Source organism: Cariama cristata, unplaced genomic scaffold, assembly GCF_000690535.1.
Source record: "Cariama cristata isolate BGI_N322 unplaced genomic scaffold, ASM69053v1 scaffold30129, whole genome shotgun sequence".
Taxonomy (NCBI): domain Eukaryota; kingdom Metazoa; phylum Chordata; class Aves; order Cariamiformes; family Cariamidae; genus Cariama; species Cariama cristata.
This window is the reverse complement of record NW_009635752.1, coordinates 308-19,760: the sequence shown is the minus strand read 5'-3', so window position 1 is coordinate 19,760 and position 19,453 is coordinate 308. Positions and strand designations below refer to the sequence as shown.

At 41.7% G+C, this 19,453-nt stretch overlaps 1 protein-coding gene across 1 annotated transcript in view; it reads left to right on the top strand.

The window, feature by feature from the left end:
* Positions 1–14,415, top strand: part of GLG1 (golgi glycoprotein 1) — a 54,055-nt gene extending 39,640 nt beyond the window's left edge. Inside the window, exons 11-26 of the mRNA XM_009707667.1 lie at positions 477–630; positions 2,308–2,445; positions 3,275–3,361; positions 4,260–4,322; positions 5,021–5,134; positions 5,551–5,639; positions 6,535–6,652; positions 7,661–7,753; positions 8,306–8,443; positions 9,233–9,356; positions 9,738–9,880; positions 10,115–10,216; positions 10,881–10,988; positions 11,594–11,714; positions 13,559–13,665; positions 14,146–14,415. Of these exons, the coding sequence (XP_009705969.1) occupies positions 477–630; positions 2,308–2,445; positions 3,275–3,361; positions 4,260–4,322; positions 5,021–5,134; positions 5,551–5,639; positions 6,535–6,652; positions 7,661–7,753; positions 8,306–8,443; positions 9,233–9,356; positions 9,738–9,880; positions 10,115–10,216; positions 10,881–10,988; positions 11,594–11,714; positions 13,559–13,665; positions 14,146–14,313 (1,867 nt within the window). The 3' untranslated portion in view covers positions 14,314–14,415. The remainder of the gene's footprint in view (positions 1–476; positions 631–2,307; positions 2,446–3,274; positions 3,362–4,259; positions 4,323–5,020; positions 5,135–5,550; positions 5,640–6,534; positions 6,653–7,660; positions 7,754–8,305; positions 8,444–9,232; positions 9,357–9,737; positions 9,881–10,114; positions 10,217–10,880; positions 10,989–11,593; positions 11,715–13,558; positions 13,666–14,145) is intronic.
* Positions 14,416–19,453: the final 5,038 nt, after the last annotated feature.

The following is a 19,453-nucleotide window of genomic DNA, read 5'->3' as shown; positions in this document are numbered from 1 at the left end:
TGAATCTTCAGTTAGCTCAAATCCAGAGCAGACAATAATTACTCTAATTTGGATTTTTATGAAACTGACATTTCAAAGTGGCAGCAGTACAAAGTGCATGTAGGATATTATACAAGCAAAAATTGGTGTGTACCTGCCTTTCTGCTGCTTTAAGACATCAAGGAGGTGATTTCTTTTCTCGTATGTCAGCATTTGGCTGACGTGCTGCAGAAGAGGATGGGAGATACTTCAAGAAGTGTTGAAGATTTAATCTGTAATTAAAGATCTTGGTGTATTTTTGCAAGATTAGGGAGTTGATTGCAAATTGAGTGACGTGCCTTTTTGCCATGTGTTGGTTCGGTTGGTTAGACCCTGCTGCCGAGTGATGTGGTGGTGTATGAAACTTGAAGTGGATTTTTCTGCCTTAAAACCATTTCAGAATGTGAAAAACGTTGAAGGTTTGAATGAAGTGCTAGTGATAACTTTTCTCTTTGCAGATTAGATACAGTCCTTTACCGCAAGTGTCAGGGAGATGCCTCCCGTCTCTGCCATACCCACGGCTGGAATGAAACCAGTGAGCTGATGCCTCCAGGGGCTGTTTTCTCCTGCTTGTACAGGCATGCGTACCGCACAGAGGAGCAAGGAAGGAGGGTAAGTGCTAGAGTACAACTTACTGCTCTTTGATCTGCGGTGGAAGAGTTGCACGTGCGTTTGGAAGTTGGATGCACTGTGCTGAAACTGCAAGAACTCGCAAGTGCTACCCAAAAGCATTTATTGTAGCTTGCACTGCTTTGGATGACCAGCTCCTCCTCGAGTGTACCTGGAAGGTCTATGTTGTTGTTCTGGTAAGGCAAAATAGCCGCATTAAGATGTGACAATAGCTCGCAGGGGGAACTGTGTGCTGACAGCAACTTATGTATATCTGCTTAGGCACAGTGCAAGTCCTCTCCCTTGTCTTTCCGAAGAGGAACGTGATTCCTTGTAGATAGCTAGCATAGCTGCAAAATTGGTTTTAGGCAAAGAGCAGTTCCAAGCCCAGCTTTCCAAGGCTGTTTCTAATTAAGTTTTGATTTAAGTAGAACTTCAGATTATACTCCATTAAATTCTTCCTATTGATATAAAGCATCCTTTCAATTCTTTGGAGCATAGTGTACTGGTAAATCCGCTTATGCTGTCTTTAAAGACGACAGTAGGGATCTGACTTGCTGCCCTGCAGTCTGGAGATCCACCATAATCACATTTGTTTGGTTCAGAGCTACTCTTTTCAAGTTTGCTGCCCTCTCGTGCTTTTATCAAGGCACTCCCTTGAAAGCAGTTGGGTACTGGGTTCCATTTCTTTTGGCATTGTAGTGTACACAGCCCCTAGGAGTTGATGGGTTTACACAGTGGCCTGGCTTAAAAATTAATTTCTGCAGCTTGATTTAAAAGGTCTTTTGTGGCAGAGGTCAAGTATTGATTGAAAGCATCTCTCTTTTAGGAATTATTTTTTTTAATGCAGTTTCTTACTCTGCTGAGTTGAGACTTCTTAATTCCATTTTGTATTAGTGCTGACGAAAGAAATCAATGGCCACCCTGCAAGTAATCTATCAGAGAGAGAAAAGGTTTTAAATGTATTCTTCTTGTGGAAAGTAGGCTAAGGGAGCAGCTGTCATTTTGAAATTTAGTGTTTGAAAGCAAACTCATCAGAGGTTAGATCTTTTCTAGTGCTGTCCACAAAATGCTAGGTAACTTCCAGTGGTTAGGATTTTTAAATGTATGAAGTTTTAAACTTCAACCGGTGCATTTTGGATCTGACAAGCACCATACCAATATCCTATGATTCTTCTACAATTTGTTTCTTCCTTGGTTTTACAAATGCTGGCTCTGATGTGCTGCAGCGGGGATTGCTGAGAAGAAATTACAGCTGGACTATATTGCCTTATTCTGGGCTTCCCTTTTGGTATTGAGGGCACATGAGCTATTTTGACTTTCTTCTCCAGAAGCGGTCTGTAGCTTTGAATGAAGGGAACAGTGCCGCAGATAATCTAGGGACCTGCTTTGACATTTCATTTCAAAAGCAAAGTGAAGGTTTAAGAATAAAAAAATCTATTTTAGTGGAATGAAAGGAGCCTCCATCCAAACTCAATGACAGAGCTCCAAACTCTGTTGGAACTTGGATCGTTTGTGGGGGCCCCAGCAGGCTCGTGCTGAGCAGTACAGGACTTTGTGCATTCTGGGATTACTGGTGACACTCATGGTCACTCTCAGTGACCTTACCCGACAGCAGCTTGTTTGCATTGTATGGATTTAGAGACCCCGTATACTAAATGCTCTTTGCCCTCTTTGCAGCTATCACGAGAGTGCAGAGCAGAGGTCCAGAGAATCCTCCACCAGCGTGCGATGGATGTGAAGCTGGACCCAGCCCTCCAGGACAAGTGCATGATTGACTTAGGGAAGTGGTGCAGTGAAAAAACAGAGACAGGGCAGGTACTGGACACAGTCACACTGCTACTTGGTTTGCAAAGCTGGAGGGGTAGGAAGGGCAAAAAGGGGGATAAAAGGACATCTTGTTGTTAGTTGTCTCTTTATAGCTGAGAATATATTAAAAATGAGTGCGGTTTGAAACATAATCTACGGAAGTGATAGGAAGAAGCTTTGCACCTACTGCATGGCTTCAGGAGGTTCAAATATATAGTGGACTGAGAAGGAGGAAAAGGATAGTTAACAAGATGGACTTCAGTGAAGCAATCCCATCCCACCCCGACTGTTATTTGTAATATTCTATTACAAGTTTGACATTTCCCACGTAAACTTTATCCCATTTCCATTTGGCAAGTACTGACATGCTTCCTGTGTTTATACAGAACTGAACTAACATCTGCTGCTACTTAACAAAGTTTCAACAAATACTTTTGTGTTAAATTGCTGTGCCCTAGCAGAGCTGTAGGGAAGGAGCCATTCATCAGCAGATGCAGTAGAGCATACACCATTGTCTTTGTCTTTTTGAAGTGCCCATCATAGGTTGTAGTTTGAGTAATTAACCTCTCATTAAGGTTATGCAAAGAGCAGATTAAATTTGATATTCCAGAAGTGAAAGCACATCCTGCAGCTATTGAGAACAAACCGTAACATCTTAGACCAACATTCTCAATCACTGCTACATATGTGTGTTCTGGGAGTGCCAGCAGAGGAGTGGGATTAAATGAGATTTAGGACTTGACAAGGAGGAGGGCAGTTTCACATGTGTAACAATGTTTCAAGCCGAGATTTTCAATTTAGATTCTTGGATCACACTCTAAAATGTCTGGTTTTGTAGGAGCTGGAATGCCTTCAGGACCATCTTGATGACTTGGTGTCTGATTGCAGAGACATAGTGGGAAACCTCACTGAGCTGGAGTCCGAGGTGAGCAGTTTTCAACCTGGGATAAAGGGAATAGTTGAGCATGTCTAGTTAAGTGCGATGTTTGATAAAAAGAGCAAGGTTAGAGGAGCTGCAGAAGTGCAGCTCTCTGAGATCAGACAGAGACCATCCTTTTTGGCCCATACAATAGAAGTTTTTGTTGTGGGGGCTCTTGAGGAAGAGAAGTGAACAACAGTTCAGGATTTTAGGCTGCTGATGACATTTCTCCTGCTTAAAAAACCAGTTATGGTACTGAAGGTAAGATTTCTTGCGCAGGTAACCCAGTTACCTTTAGTACAAGTCAAGATATGTCATGGGACTTAATTTGTTGGTCTTGCTTGCAAGTAGTTTTGAATACCATATTGCAGCTTCCCTCCCATATCCCCAAAATTTTGCAAGAAATAGCTGCCAGGTGCATCATTAGAGGTTTTCAGTGAGGTCAGCAGCTTTACTTATTCTATGAAGCTGCATACTTGACTACCTTGCCCCAAACTGTTTCCCATACTTAAAATTTACATTGTGCCCTAGGGAAGGCTTCCTTCCAGTGGTTACAAAATGGTTTTGCTCAGAACTCGTAAATCTTTTTTAACTCCTACCTAGGTGTAAGATGATTTCTAGTACTGTAGCGTCTAGTTCAGAGGATATTGGCTGAATTATCCAGACAATGAGTTTCTGCAGAGACCAGGCTCTTCCCTTAAGCCAGAAGGCTTGTCTTGCATTTGCCACATTGTTGGCAAGAGTGAACTCTAGGATTTCCAGAACTGAAGGGCAAAACTGTCTGGATTGCATCTTTCAAAACCCTGTAAACTGGGTTGATTTTAACTTATCACAGTTGATTTTTTTCAGAGCCTTTTTTCTTGTCCATTCACTGTGCAAATTAAATATTGAATGTTTTCTGCAGGACATTCAAATTGAAGCCTTGCTGATGAGAGCGTGTGAGCCCATTATCCAGACGTTCTGTCATGTGAGTACTCCATAATAATGTGAATATCTTTGGGGGGAAAAAAAACAGTGTGTGTGAAAAGTTAGAGGTTTTTAGTATTAGTTCTTGGTGTACTTGCTAACTCTGATTTTACTTTTGAAGTGTAAGCAGTTACAAAAGTCTTTAATTAAAAAAAACCTCCCTAAACCAAAAATTCTTAATTCCATCTCTTGCTTCCGCAGTTTTCAGAGCCCTAGCATAAAAGCTAGAGTTTGAAGATGAAAATTGCCCTGTAATTGGGAAAATTGCTCTTGACAGTGGGTTAAAAACCAAACTCTTTTTTTTCCTTCCCCCTTGCCCGCAAGCAGTGTGTCTAGCCACTCCGCTCTGTGCAGCTGCTCAGCACTGCTGAAATAACTTCTTACATTGCTCTAGGATTGAGTAGTTAAACAGCAAGGAAGGCATCTAACTGTAATAACTTCGTGTAAGCATGGAGTCTCTGCAGTATGTTCTCCTGACTCTAAAGTGTGCATGTGCCTGAGGTGATTCTTTCCTGAACTGTATCTATAGAGAGAGTTGTGTGGTACAGCTCTAGGGTGGTCAGTTAATGGTTAGTGTAAGCTCACAGTAGAGAGTGGGACTGTAAGTTCCATTATTTCCTGGTCACAGTGGGCTAAAGGAGCATAAAAATCAAGATTTGTAAGAGTAGCTAATTTTTAAGCTTTTCATCTCTTCTTCAGGAGGTTGCGGATAACCAGATTGATTCTGGGGACCTGATGGAGTGTCTAATACAGAACAAGCACCAGAAGGAAATGAATGAAAAATGTGCAATCGGAGTTACTCATTTCCAGCTGGTAAGCAGTGCTTTTCTCCGCTATCAGTTGAAGCCTGTTCTGTTTGAGTGTGTTGACAGGAATTAGCTAATTATGAAACCCCTCCTTCTTTGAGATTGATTCCCTGCTGAATTTAAAGTGCTCTTGTGAATTCAGACAGTTGTACTTACACGCCTGGTCATAAATGGGCACTTCTGGAGATGATTTATTTTCAGGCCCTCCTTCCTCCCTGGTGTATAGTAGATAGGGCCCCAACTTCCTCAGCAGTGCAGCGTCCCCCTTCCTTCCACATTAATAAGTTGTGGACAAAAGCATTTGCTGATTGTATGATTCAACAAGTGTTCTTTTGGGCAGCACTTTTCATGTTGTCTTCCTCCAGGTGACCAAAGTTGTTTGTTTTGTTGGGTTTTTTAAATTTCCTCATTTCTCTCTTGCAGGTTCAAATGAAAGATTTTAGGTTCTCGTACAAGTTTAAAATGGCTTGCAAGGAGGATGTGCTGAAACTTTGCCCCAACATCAAAAAAAAGTATGTAGCACCTGACCAAACAGCAATCTGATTGTATAAATATATAATAAAGTTACAGGATATTTCATGATAGGACAGAAAACACTGGACCTCTTTTAAAGGCTGATTGTTTTGTGTGTTTTCCCTTGGTGACTCTGTTCTGCACATGCTTACAGTAGAGGCATTCCCTGCCTCTTCAAAATTACTTCTGCTTTAATCTTGCATGCAAGCCTGTCCTCTTTATTTTTCTTGCTCTGAAACTACCTAGTGATTATGATTAGCGGACTGTGTGTCTCGGGATGTTTTATATCCTTGCTAGATTCATCATATTCTAAGATGCAGGCTACTGTTGTTCCAGTTGCTGGTCTGGGAAGGGAAAATATCCCGCTTATTTTAGCTGATTTATTCATTTCAGTATAAGAGGGTTTGGGTTTTTTTTCTAATGGCTTACTGCAATGACGTAAGGGTAAATTGCACAGAAGGTTAATCCTGTTCATGGATAGCAAGACTATCTGCATTTTATGATGTAAATGCCCTTCCCATAATGCAAAAGGATTGTTTGCAATGCCATGTAGGTATTCACCTTCATCTGTTTCTGAGATTAAGTAGGGCTTTTCTAAAGCGCTCATGTGGCTGAAGAGCAGAGGTCTTGCTGGGCAGAGGTGTGGTGGGATTTTGAATATCTTCCTGTCTGCTGATGTAGACTCCAATTAGATAACATCAGATTTAAGTTTTAATTGCGATCCACTTACTCTGCATAGAGCTGTACCTAGGCTAGAAGTAAGCATAGCTGCACAAGGACTATGTGTTGTGTTTGGATTCTTGGGGTCTGTTTCTCTGATGTGGTGATCCAACATCAGTCTTGGCTGGTTTAAGAGAAGGATATACGAGTAAAAAGCTGTTTTCTTTCCCGCAGGGTGGATGTAGTGATCTGTCTGAGCACAACTGTGCGCAATGATACTTTGCAGGATGCCAAGGAGCACAGAGTCTCTCTGAAGTGCCGCAAACAGCTGCGTGTTGAGGAGCTAGAGATGGTAAACATGCATGAAACTCTTGATCTGCTGGCTCTTATAGCGAGGTCCTTCAGTTAAAGCTTCCTGGTTTGTCCACCCTAGGGAAAAAAAGGAAGCACGTTTGTAAGATGTATCTAATTTATTTTTTCCACTCTTACAACGTGAGGCTCAATTGCCCTTCATGGTGAAAGTCATGATTGTCTACTTTAATGCTTTAAATATCGTCTCATGAAGGCTAAGGCGAGCTAAATCGTCATTGAAATTTCAGCTAGGAGTGATTATGTTTAGTGTTAGATAGCAACGTGCTACACATGCTGATGTCCTTAAAGTCCTCTAGAAGAGAATAAAAGCTTCATTTTACAGGCTGAGGAAACAAGCACAGATGAAGCAACTCGACTCCAGCTGCTTTAAGTTGCTCAATGGATAAATGAGAGTAGTATTTGTTCTAGTAGGGAAGGCTGCCTCTCGGTTTCCTGCTGCAGTGCTTGCAGCCATAAACTCGTGAGCTCTTTGTACAGTAGATATTGTTTGAGTGTTAAAGCTTCACCTTAAGTAGGCCCATATCAGAAGACGCAGCACTCTTGCCTTTGTATGGAAGAATTCAAATGTTGGACATCATTAAAAGCAGGAAACGTCATTCACATCCTCCAGATCACCCAATAGATGGGTGGCTATTAGTATGTCCTTTAGCTTTCACAAGAAAAGATTTTAGTTGTCTTGGACGTTTGCGTTGATGCCCTTTTAGGAGGAGCAGTGGAAACAACTTACCAGCTCTAAAATTTGGTTTAAACCTTTTCTTCAGTGTAAAAAGCCAACTGATCTGCTGCATGGATTTGCAAAATTGGTTGCCCAGTAACACCACTTCTCACACCTAAGACCCTTAAATTCAAAGAAACTGAACTGCCTGTTGTGAGAGTTACTTGCTTTTTGTGAGTAGAAGGCTCCAACTAGATTAACAAATAATGATTAACAAAGTAAAATAGTCTTTAGGGTCGTACTTAAAAGTTCATACTGTAATTTATCCTGCAGACCGAGGATATCAGACTTGAACCAGAATTGTATGAGGCTTGTAAAAGTGACATCAAGAATTACTGCCAAAACGTGCCCTATGGCAATGCTCAGGTAATGGATTTTATTAATAATTTACCATTTAATTTGTACTTTCATTTCAGAAAACTTTTGAAGAACACTTTTGCCCCTGTGAGTGCAGCTTTATTTAGATTTTCATTTTGATATTACTGAAATCTTTGATCAGTATTTGGCAGATGAAACTATTTTTTTCCACTGGTTCACAAGCGTTGATACCAGGTGAATGCAATGGTATGAGTAATTAATTCCTCAGTTAATGCTAGTTTTAAACTATTAGCAGCTGTTTACTGCAAATGTTGGTAAAGATTTCTTAGGTGTAATGTCTGCAAGATGAGGTTTGGGGTTTTGGAGTAAGTCCAGGTGACCTTCTTCATCTCATTAAATTTTTGTGAAGGAAGATGAGCTTAAAGCAAGTGCTGGAAATAAGCATTGGTAATGACTTGATAAAATCTAGGCCTTGGGAAAGTAACTGCACAAATCAGGTGAAGTTAGCCATTAGGGGAACACATAGCTGTGCGTTTTGAGCAGCGTATGACAGAATCGTATCAACAATGTGTCTGTTACGGTTGTAATACTGTGTTGTAGATTATTGAATGCCTGAAAGAAATCAAAAAGCAGTTAAGTACCCGGTGCCACCAGAAGGTGTTTAAACTACAGGAGACAGAGATGATGGATCCAGAACTGGACTACACACTCATGAGAGTCTGCAAGCAGATGATCAAGGTAAGGGTAATGTGCTGATTTAAGAGGGTGAGGTTGGGATATTAAGACCTCTGTCAGTTTTGAGCCATAAAGGCTTGCTACAAGACTGCTGTATTGTTTCAGAAGTATGATTGCTTTTTTGCAAAGTAATTAGTTTCTTAACTCTGAATCAGGCTGAGGTTTCTTCAGGGCCCTTCTCTTTCAACTTTACTTCATCCAAATATCTGATCAAAGCCTGTGGACTAATAAATTTCTTCCTAACTGCCAGCAGAATTGAAGAGGAAGTCTGTGCTGAGGCTTCTAATACAGTTTTCATCTGGTTATTTTGGATTTGGATCGGCTTTTAGCAAAGGTGAAGAAGTTATCATTACACAGAGGAGTAATGTCTTCAGTTCACTGCTGACCTGATGCACACAGACTTTCATCAAACTGATAAAGCAGGCAAAATCATGCAAAACTTAAGATTAGAAATGCTGGCTTCAAGTGATACTGAATGGAAAGCAATAGTGAATATTCATGCAAGACACTGTTCCACAGTAGCCAGAATTGCAGGCCCTGAAACACTAGTATGTGTGGTCTGTACGCAGTACTCTGACTCTGTATTGTGGCTGAATCAGAACATCTTAAGGATTTATTGCTCTCCAGTACTGACTCATACTTCTAACAAAAGCATGGGAGTTGGGGCTAGGGAGTGTGTCTGTATACCTCTGGGTTGGGCATGTGCTTATTCTCTTCCATGAATATAGTTGTTTGGGTTTTTTTTCCAAGTGCTTAGTGATGAAACTTGGGTGTCCTGGGTTTTTTTTGTAGCGGTTTTGTCCAGAAGCAGACTCAAAAAATATGTTGCAGTGTTTGAAACAAAACAAGAACAGTGAAGTGATGGATCCTAAATGCAAGCAAATGATTACCAAGCGTCAGATTACACAGAACACAGGTATTGTCTTCTGAAAAAAAAAAAAACAACCAAAAAAAACCCTAACCTGCCTACCTGCTACCTGAGCTGTTGAGTGGTCTGCATGGCTGGAAGAATATTTGCTTTGTTCTATTCTCCTGCATGGTTGTCAGTGCACACACTGACTTTATTCAGCCAAATTCTTGAGCGTCAGCATGCGTTATTGGATCCCCTTTATTCCTGAAGCTCTTACCTCACAAGTTAGTATTTTTTCACAACAGAATCTTATTTTTCCCCAAAATTAAATTGATTGGTGATACAATGTCATGCAGGAAATTTCTGTCAAATCTCTTATGGAGTGTTATGTTCTGTAATCTGAAGAGATGGGTACTCTAATGAAGTTCTGTCATCTTTCCTGGTTAGATTACCGCTTAAATCCAGTTCTCAGGAAGGCCTGCAAAGCAGACATACCAAAATTCTGCCAAAATATCCTGAACAGGGCCAAGGATGATACAGAGTTGGAAGGACAAGTCATCTCATGCCTGAAGTTGAAATATGCAGACCAGGTGAGTAGAGCTGGTGCATGCAAATGAGAAACTGTGCAGGGTTGTGCTGAGCAACAGTCATTGAATAACAAATCAAACTTGGGCTTGTGTGTTCAGTGTATATAACAGGCTGTACGTAAATGGTTTTTTATGCTCCTATACAAGTATTACAGAATACACAGGTTAAAATGCAAGGTGATTGATTTATAAAAATAAAGATCATTGAGTAGTTTAATGACTTTCTCCGCTTAATAGCGTCTCTCTCCAGACTGCGAGGACCAAATTCGAGTGATAATCCAGGAATCGGCTCTTGATTATCGGCTGGATCCCCAACTTCAGATGCACTGCTCTGAAGAGGTAGGAGAAGTAGCTCCGCAGCTGCCTTTTCAGGATGAATACTCCCTTCGTGTTTCATGAAGTCCGTTCATGTAACAGATTTTTTCTTTCTTAAAACATGAACTCTCCTGATAATTGAAACAAAAAAAGCCCTCTTCCAACTACTTCTAGCTAGTCATGTTCTCTGCTTGTGACTTTTGCCCGGTGTGCAATAATTATGGTTTCCTGTGCAGTGCCAACATGAAGTTAATTTTTTCATCTGGGATCTCATCAGTACGTGTGACTATGGAAAAATACTGCTTTCCTGTTGTAAAAAAATGTGTGTGTGTGTTCTCTGGTCTTGTCAACCTTAACTGGAATACAGTCAGATTTTTTGAGCTTTCACTTTTAATAGCCAAATCAGCCATGCCTCAGGTATTGCTTATTTCATATCTTAACATTATTTCTATCCTGTTTTCCTCCTTGCCTTCCTCCTCAGTACAGCAATATTGACTTCTTGCTGTTGGCTTACAAAGAGTATACATATTGCATGAGCCAGGCTGCGTTTGGCTCGAAAGGCACAAAGTATCTCATCATGTGTCCTCTAGCAGCGCCCTGTGATGAACTAATGTATTGAGATACAAATGTGCTAAAAGGCAGAATGCTTATAGTGAACAACTTATGTTAAAATACTTTTTCAAAATAGATTTCCAGCTTGTGTGCAGAAGAAGCAGCAGCTCAGGAGCAGACTGGGCAGGTGGAAGAATGTCTGAAAGTGAATCTGCTGAAAATAAAAACTGAAATGTGCAAGAAGGTAAAGGAAATAAATTGAATGTACTGTAAAAGGCATCCCATCCCTGCAGAAGTCAGTGATTTTTCCAGATCACAGCCCAGGCCACGTTCTAGCTAGTATGAAGCCAGAGCTCTAAAAATTTCCTTACACATCTCAGTTCTGGCCTGCAGCGATTCAATTTGGTTTCAATTTGCCAGTGAAAATTGTGCCAACAATACCTCCTTTGCAATTCCAGGCTTGAATCTTTTCTTGATTATGATTACTAGAGTTTCTGGTTACTAATTTGTTTTCTGTTGCTGTCTCTGTGGCAGGCTTCCCTGGTGCTGAGTATGGCCTAGGCACTGGCTATGGCACCTTGTTTCAGTTCTAACTGAAGTAACTCTGGCATATTAACTTTGTATTTTAGATTAATATGGGTATTTTAATGAACATAACTGTGGTAACCTGTGTAGACCAGGACATTTAATCTGACCTAAACCGGCATTCATAGCCTCTTCCAGGGACGGTGGTGGGTTTTCTCATGATCCTGGATTTAAAATGGTGATGCACCATTCAGAAATGTTGAGCAGTATGAGTTTTGTTCTCTCTCCTTTTTTTGAGAGATGTGTAATTTTCCCCCTCCTCAGGAAGTGCTCAACATGCTGAAGGAAAGCAAAGCAGATATATTTGTTGACCCGGTGCTCCACACAGCCTGTGCCCTAGACATCAAACACCACTGTGCTGCCATTCCACCAGGGAGAGGACGCCGTAAGTGCTCATGCTTTACTTGTATAACCTCTTAGTCCTGAGAGCCTTAAGCTGCATTTTCTTGCCAGCATTATCTTAAGTGCAAGATATTTCCACCAGTCCTTTGCGGGTAATAAGGTAGAACAGCTGCAGAGGTGGTAGATACCACTAGAAGATGGGTATCAAGAAGTCCTTCCTTGTGTCCAAGGCACGGGACCTATTCTTCAATCCTGATATGATATCCTTGCAAACTTATCTGCAGATTTAACAAGTATGTTTTATGTTCCATCATTCATATGATTACTGACAGTAGTGTGCGATACTAGATCTGTAACCCTTCTATAAAATCCCTCCTCAGTTAAATCCCATTGAAATTGAGCTCTTAATACACATGCAGTACAGTACATGGACTCATTTTTCAGTGATGTTTATCTCCTACCCTCTACCAGCTTCACACAAGATACAGCTCCCAGGCTTACTTATGACAATGTTTTATCAGACTGTATCAAAAGCTTTCCTAGAACTAAACTGCTTCTCTTACAGAAGCAAATCAGTTTCGTTTCACAAGAGTCATTCTTAACTAATCCCCTTGGTCATTCTTCCGTTGTGTCAGTCCCTGTCCATGGTTGGCTTCTTTGTTTCAGTGTTTCTGACAGACTAAATTAAACTAAGGTCCTTTGATCTTTTTTTTTTCTTCTCTGCTTAAACGTACTTTCTAGGTTCACTTAGCAGCTAAAGGCTTTGAGGCTTCATACACTGTTCCAAGACTGAGTTCAACAGGTTCAGACCACTTAAAACATCATTTGTTTAAATATTTCCTAACCCATTCTTTTCCTGTTTGAGGTCAAGCCCTTGCACTTTGTTGCTGCTATTACGTTAGCTAACTGGGTAGTATGTATGACTGTTTAAGGAAAGCTAGTGGGGAAAAAGGTTCTGAACTTTCCCATCCTTCTGAGTTTATCCGGCATTAAAAATAGCAGCCAAGTATTTTCCTGATCATTATCTTTAGTGATGATTACTGAATGCCTTTCTGAAATTCTGGATATCCTTTATTTATTCCTGTTTTGTCATAATTCTTTTGATGTGTGTTCTGGTGTGTTTGCACTGAAGGTATGCAGAATTTTGTAGCTTAGAGAGAGATCTGCATCTGAGTATTTGAACTGTGTTTAAAAAGTATGGAGTTAGTTTAAAGCTGGTAGCCTTTTTGCTATGAACAAAACAACTCTTCACTGCAAAGCAGAAAGCATCCAATTAGGGATTATTCAAGTAAGGCAGCATAAAATACAGAATTTTATGTCGGTGTCTTATGAGCGTATAAAAGAGCTTGCATTAGCCAAGCTGCTCCATAGGCACCCAGAACATTATGATCCCATTATTTCCTTTTCACAGAACTGTGTGAAAACTTGGGAAGTTAAACCTTTCCAAAATATGTTGTTGATCAAAAGAAACTCTTAACAAACCTAAGGAGATAACACTGTGTTTTTTCCTGAGCTGAATTTGATCTTGGTTCCCCCTAAAAGGGTAGTGGCATGGAATTTAAACTACAGCTTATTGAAGGTGCAGATTTTTAACACTTCATAAAATCTCATGTGCATCGCATGAATTACATGTTCGATAGGTACTGTAATTTCTTTTTGGCAGTCAGAATTCCTTGTGTCTCAAAATGCAATATTAATCCTGAATCTTATTGAAATTGTTAGCTTCAGGGGTACAACAGGGCTTTGTATACGGTCTTATCAGGCTGGCTAGTCTGTTTAGAAAGCTCTGTAACTGTCAGCCGTTAGGAGAACTGAGGTGTCCCTTTCCATAGCATGTTGTTGAAGCCACTGTTTCTATTTTGTAACACCATCTTCTGTGCATTACAGAAATGTCGTGCTTAATGGAAGCTCTGGAAGATAAACGTGTGAGGTTGCAGCCTGAATGCAAGAAACGCCTTAATGATCGTATTGAAATGTGGAGCTATGCCGCAAAGGTGAATGTGTAAAGGATTTCCTTTTTTTTTTTTTGCATGGGACCTTTTATTGCAAGCTATTTATGAAAAACTTCAACTGTAGTGAAATTCTTCTCTGAACGAAGTTTAACATTTTGAGTTTGGTCCTGAAAAATTGAAATCAGGTCTTCTTTTTTGAACTTGTGTATCTTTCTCAGTGTCTGAGATGCATCCTCAACGGTGCAGAATTAAACTGGTTTTTGTGCACACAGGGCTTGGTCTCCTGTAGGGAAGGTCTGGGTCGATGAAATAGGGTCAGCAGAATTTCCTGTTACAAAGCTGTCTCCTGAGCAGCAGTTCCTTCAGATGAATCATTGCAGGCCTTGGTTGGTTGTGGATCAGGCCAAGTCTGATGTTGACAGGAGGCAATAGCAGCACCCAAGACTAGACCTGATAAATGCTAAGGCTGAGGGTTGCATGGAAAGTGCAGCTTGGCTCATTTATAACCCTTCTCACCTCCAGGTTGCCCCAGCAGAAGGCTTTTCTGACCTTGCCATGCAAGTTATGACCTCTCCGTCCAAGAATTACATACTATCTGTGATCACGGTTGGCATCTGTGTACTCTTCCTGATCGGCCTGATGTGTGGACGCATCACCAAGCGGGTGACAAGAGAGCTCAAGGACAGGTAGAGCCTGGATTGCCTGCTGAAGAAATGCCTGCCCAGTGCCCAGTTTTGTACAGGCCTCCTCTGTATAGTCTACCCACCCCCTCTTGTGAGAGGAGAATAAAAAAAGAAAAAAAAAAAAAATTAGAACAGCAGCAGGTGTTGGCTCAGTTTTCCCATCCTGGATCTCATCCACAGCATCTTCATCCTATGAAAGTTTGTGTGCAACATTGGCAGCCCAGCCAGCAGCTTTTGTTACCCCTTTGTTAGCAGACTCTCGTTTACCTGCCTGTAGACAAGTCTCTATTGTACTGTTGGAACTGCCTTCACTCTCCAAATCAGACTGGTATGACCTGCAGCTCAAGCAGTTTTTAAGTAAATTTTTAAAGAAAGACATATATCTGCATACCGACTATATGATTTAGGTAATGGTTCATACTGAAATCTAGTCATCCTCTGTGGCTGGGTGAAATTGAGGCAGGAAATTAAAGGGTAAATTGCATCTTACACCACAGTTGGCCTTGTTTTGGACATCTTGCTCATCTTATGTAAAGCATCTTCAGAGCATAGTCTTGGACAACCTAAGGACACCAGTCACTGGTGTCATCTTCTAGTGAATATCCTGCTTTTGTGACTGTGGATTTTTTTGGCTGAAAAGATGTCCTTCCTTTCTTCCTCTGCCACTCACAAGGTAGAATAAAATACTGACCAGGATCAAATACTCATGTGAGCTGTACAACTTGTATTTCCGTAGATTAAAGACATGGTGTAGACGCGAGGCATGTAGAGCCTGTCAGTAGTGTACAGTGCTGCTGTCAGTGGGCGTTAAGTGCCCTGATCAGTTACTCAGTCAACTTTTTCATTAGCAAAGATGCAGTAAAATTCTAACACTCCTTTTATTTTACCTCGCTGCTGCTAAGCTATTACCCTTCTGAATTAACTATCTCCAGATGGTATTGACACGCTGGCAGTACAGTGCTCTGTCAGCAATGCAGAAAGCGACTGAACGCTCAACGTGCTCTTACCTGTAAAACGATTACTTGCAGGCTAGTGCAGTGGTTTGTAACTGGCCTGTCAGGGTCTTAATGATTTCAATGGTAGCACCGAAGAGTTGGGTTTTGTTTCCACAACTACAGTTGATAGCAGTGGCAACTGGCATTTCCTGGGATGTAGGACACAGGTGCTGGTCCAGAAGGCTGAGGAGGAGTGGATGGGAGGAGGATTAGTGTTGTATGAAAGGCAGAAATGTCTGAATCTTTAAGGGAAGTAGCTTTCACATTCTTACCATTGATGTGTGCACTCACGCTGTACATAGTTACACTTCCAGAACCTGATACTCATACCCAAGAGCCCAAAGAAGGTGTTTTAGAAAAGCTGCGCCAGTAGTTGTGGCGGCTTCTTACCATCGTCTTTGTTCCTCAAGTACAAGGAGGCGTGGAGCTCATAAGCCACGTGCTTTGGCTGAAACGTGGAGTGTGTTGGTGCAATCTCGAAGTGACTACACAAGAGTCCATGTGTACAGTAGGATATACTTCATTCGCCTTTTAGATATGCTCACCTGCGTGTGCTGCGGTAAAAATCATGTGCCTGAAACTGTCCAACTTAGGCTGATGCTTGAACCGTAACTTTATTTTCCCATTTAGTGCACTGCTAGGTAAGACCTGACATTTCCAGTTTTCCGCATTGTTCTCTAGAAGAACAGTGGAGGTGGTTTTGAGACACTATGGAGCGTGGACCAGCTGATTCTGATGCTTCTGCATGTACAGAATGGCGTATGCAAAATACTGTGAGCTTTTTGCCGCAGTTGGAACTTTTTGCAAACGTACCTTCATCCCACTCTGAGGATGGACAGCAAAGTATTAGTGCTATGGTTTTGGACTTACTATGCTAGTGAATCTTCCACAAATGCTTCTGGTTTTGTATCAAAGTATTATGAACACAAGGCAAGCAGTAGCAAAAGTCTGAGCAATGAAGGTTCAGTGGAGAATTAGTGCATGGTAGGATTGCAGCTAAGTGGTTAGGTAGAGCAGAAATTAAGCCTGAATTCTTTCTCTCACCCCTCTTCCCTGATGCTAACAGAGCTTAACTGGCCCTCTGTCAATGTGAAGTGGAACAGAAGAGGAATGGTTGATCACGTCTGTTGAGGTAGCGGAGAATTAGTGCATGGTAGGATTGCAGCTAAGTGGTTAGGTAGAGCAGAAATTAAGCCTGAATTTTCTCTCACCCCTCTTCCCTGATGCTAACAGAGCTTAACTGGCCCTCTGTCAATGTGAAGTGGAACAGAAGAGGAACGGTTGATCACGTCTGAGGTAGCGCAGGTGTATAACACCACAAATGTTAGTTTGGCAATTAAAAGTGTGTATTGTTTCACTTGACAGAGTGCTGAAATTACTGCTGTAGAGATGGGTGTGTTCGCAGAGCTGCCGGCAAGGGAAGTGGGATCTTTGTGCAGCCTTACTTGCTTGGCACGAGTCCTGCTTCTCGAAATGTCTATCAGGCATAATTAAATTGCTATCGGAGGGCTTTTGTTAAACTGTTGTGACTTTTTGAAAAGGCGTTTTGTAACCTGATTAGCTTGAAAAGCCTAATTAGATGGTTTATTGTCTAGAAATAGCATCTTCCACTAAATTCCAAAAGACATTGCAGTGAAAATTGTAGGTTTGTAGCCATAGTTCTGAATGTAAACCCTGTTCAGCTCAGAAGGTGACTTTCTTTACTTACAGGTATAGGGCTTTGTGGGTGTTTGGTTTTTTTTTTGCTTTTTAATTTGGAGAAGGTTATGGTAAGGGTGCCTGGAGCGCTGCGTTAGGAGTCTGTGGTCTACAGTGGTGTTAGTCTATGGTCAGTGGTGTTTCTGACATGTCAGCAGGCTCACCTGGGAATTCGGTTTCAGTGCAGGTGCTCTGGGATGGTGTTATAGGTACGTGTCTGGAGGCCCTCTGAAGCAAAGGTAGGATACTAAATAAATTTCTGCATGATTCCCTTGGATGCCCTTTGTCACTGTAAGAACACAGACCCACCTCTTAAAGGTACGACACTGACAAAGGGTCCAGGCTGTTTTATCATTGAGCATTGTTACCTCTTCACGTTTTTCAAATGGGGCCTCCTGCCACTGCTGATGACCGAATTTACTTTTTTTGTGACTAGAAATCTACCCGTCCCAGTCTTGAAACATCCTCCTCCTTTTCACGTATACCTAAAAATCTGGAGGTCTCAAAAGTGCAGAAACCCACACAAGTACTCTTCCAAAAATAACCTGCTTGTGCTGTTGCCAACACAACATCTTGCCTGCAGGTAACCATTTTCCGTTGTGGGGAAAGAAAGAAATGATTGTAAGAAACACTGCTGTTGCCTTGAACTTGAGGAAACCTATTTAACTTCTCTGATCTAATCGAGAGTGCTAGAAATAGCTGCAGTCAGCCAAGAGAAGAGCATTGGTGTGGGAAAACCTGCGGTACCCTTTCCTCTTCATGACCCTTGCCTCTCGGTGGAGAAGGCTGCCTTCCACAAAACGCAGTTTGAGGGGTGGCTTGTGTGTTTTTGTCATCACAAACCCTTCTCTCGGAGAGCTTATTCTAGATATGGTGCTGCTGATGCTCCTCGGGATGTATGGAAGGGGTTGATGATGGGGACCTAGCAAGGCCTGCAGCTCTCCATTTCCCTCCTGCTGCTGCAAAGGTTAACAAGTTATGTTTCCTAAATGATGACACGTGTTTAGATGACATGGGTAAGGGGGCCTGTGCATGATGTGCACCTCGTTACTTCACTCCTGCTAGCCTGTTAGTGTTCATTCTTGTTGACCTTAATAAGCTTATTTATTGTTTACCTAGTGGGTCTAATCAAGTCCTTTTGCTGAGTTTCAACTTGGGATTTTCCTGCCTCGCTTCTGTCATTCAGGCTGCTGGAGTAACTCGTCTGAGTGGAACAAAATTCCTGGCGCTTCAAGTACTCTCCAGCGAGTTGAGTTGAGTACCTTTATGTCTGTGTCACTGCAAAGGGTCAGAAAAGCTCTAATGAAGTTCAGATAATTCTGTAACAAAATTTAAGCATTTCACCCAGAATTTGACACTTAAATCCGTGCAAATATAATCAGTCTTGCTCTGAAAGAATCCACAGTAAGCACATTGTATGAAAAATAATGGAGAGGAGTGAATGTCTCTACAGAAACTAACTGCAGGTGGGCACAGAGGGAACAAATGTGATAAGCCGAAGGGATCACTTGAATCCAATAATGTTGTAGAGGAATTCTGTTCCAAGTTGGATGGTGACTTCTGTTAAAACACAACTTTATTATTTAGTTGAAAGAAGATTGTAGTACTTTTTTTTTTTTTACTTTATCAGTTTTGTTTAAAAAAAAAATAGTTTTGAAGTGTGTGTGAGTGCATGAGTGTGATATGAAACCGGAACATTTCATCTAGCACTTCTGTCCCTATTTAAAATACAGCTCTGTGGACTCAAACAGCCGTACTGTCAGTTTGTATAAAAGTACATGCTTAATTATGGGGTTTAAAATCTTCAAGGCTCCCAGGTACTGATCTTTGTGCAATCTTTGTGCAATCTCCTTGCTTGGAGGCCAAACCTGCCGACTCGCTTGCACAGATGCATTGTGGTTTAGAGGGGACCCAATCATGCGCATGCGGGAAAGAATTCAGCTGGTACCGCTCTGTACTGGTGGAATTCTGTAATGATGGAATTCAATTCATATTGCTGCTCGCTAGCCAGAGGCAGATTGCTGTTTTCTCCTTCCACAACACCAGAATTTCATTCCATAGCTGACGGAAAGCAAGAGATCCCTTCCTGGGTGAGTCGCTGCACCCCAACATCCCACCCCACTGCCTGCCCTGTATTTACTGAGCTAGAAGCGCTTGCGTAGCTCTCGCCTTGGGATATACTGAACTAGGGGAAAAGGGAAAGGTGTGACTTTTGCCCGTAGACACTCGTGCTGAATGGAGGTGGTCAGAAGGTGTGACTGATGTTTGTGTTGGACTGGACAGCATACCAGAGAAACCAGAGCTGGGGTTTTGGGGGAGGTAAGGGGGTACCCCAGCACACCCAGCCAACCCCCAGGGGATGGCACTGCAAGGCTGCCCTCACAGTGTACAAAACAGACCCAGCGGATTCTTATTGTACAGCAGAAGCTGTTTGAACTTAGTCTCTTTTTTTTT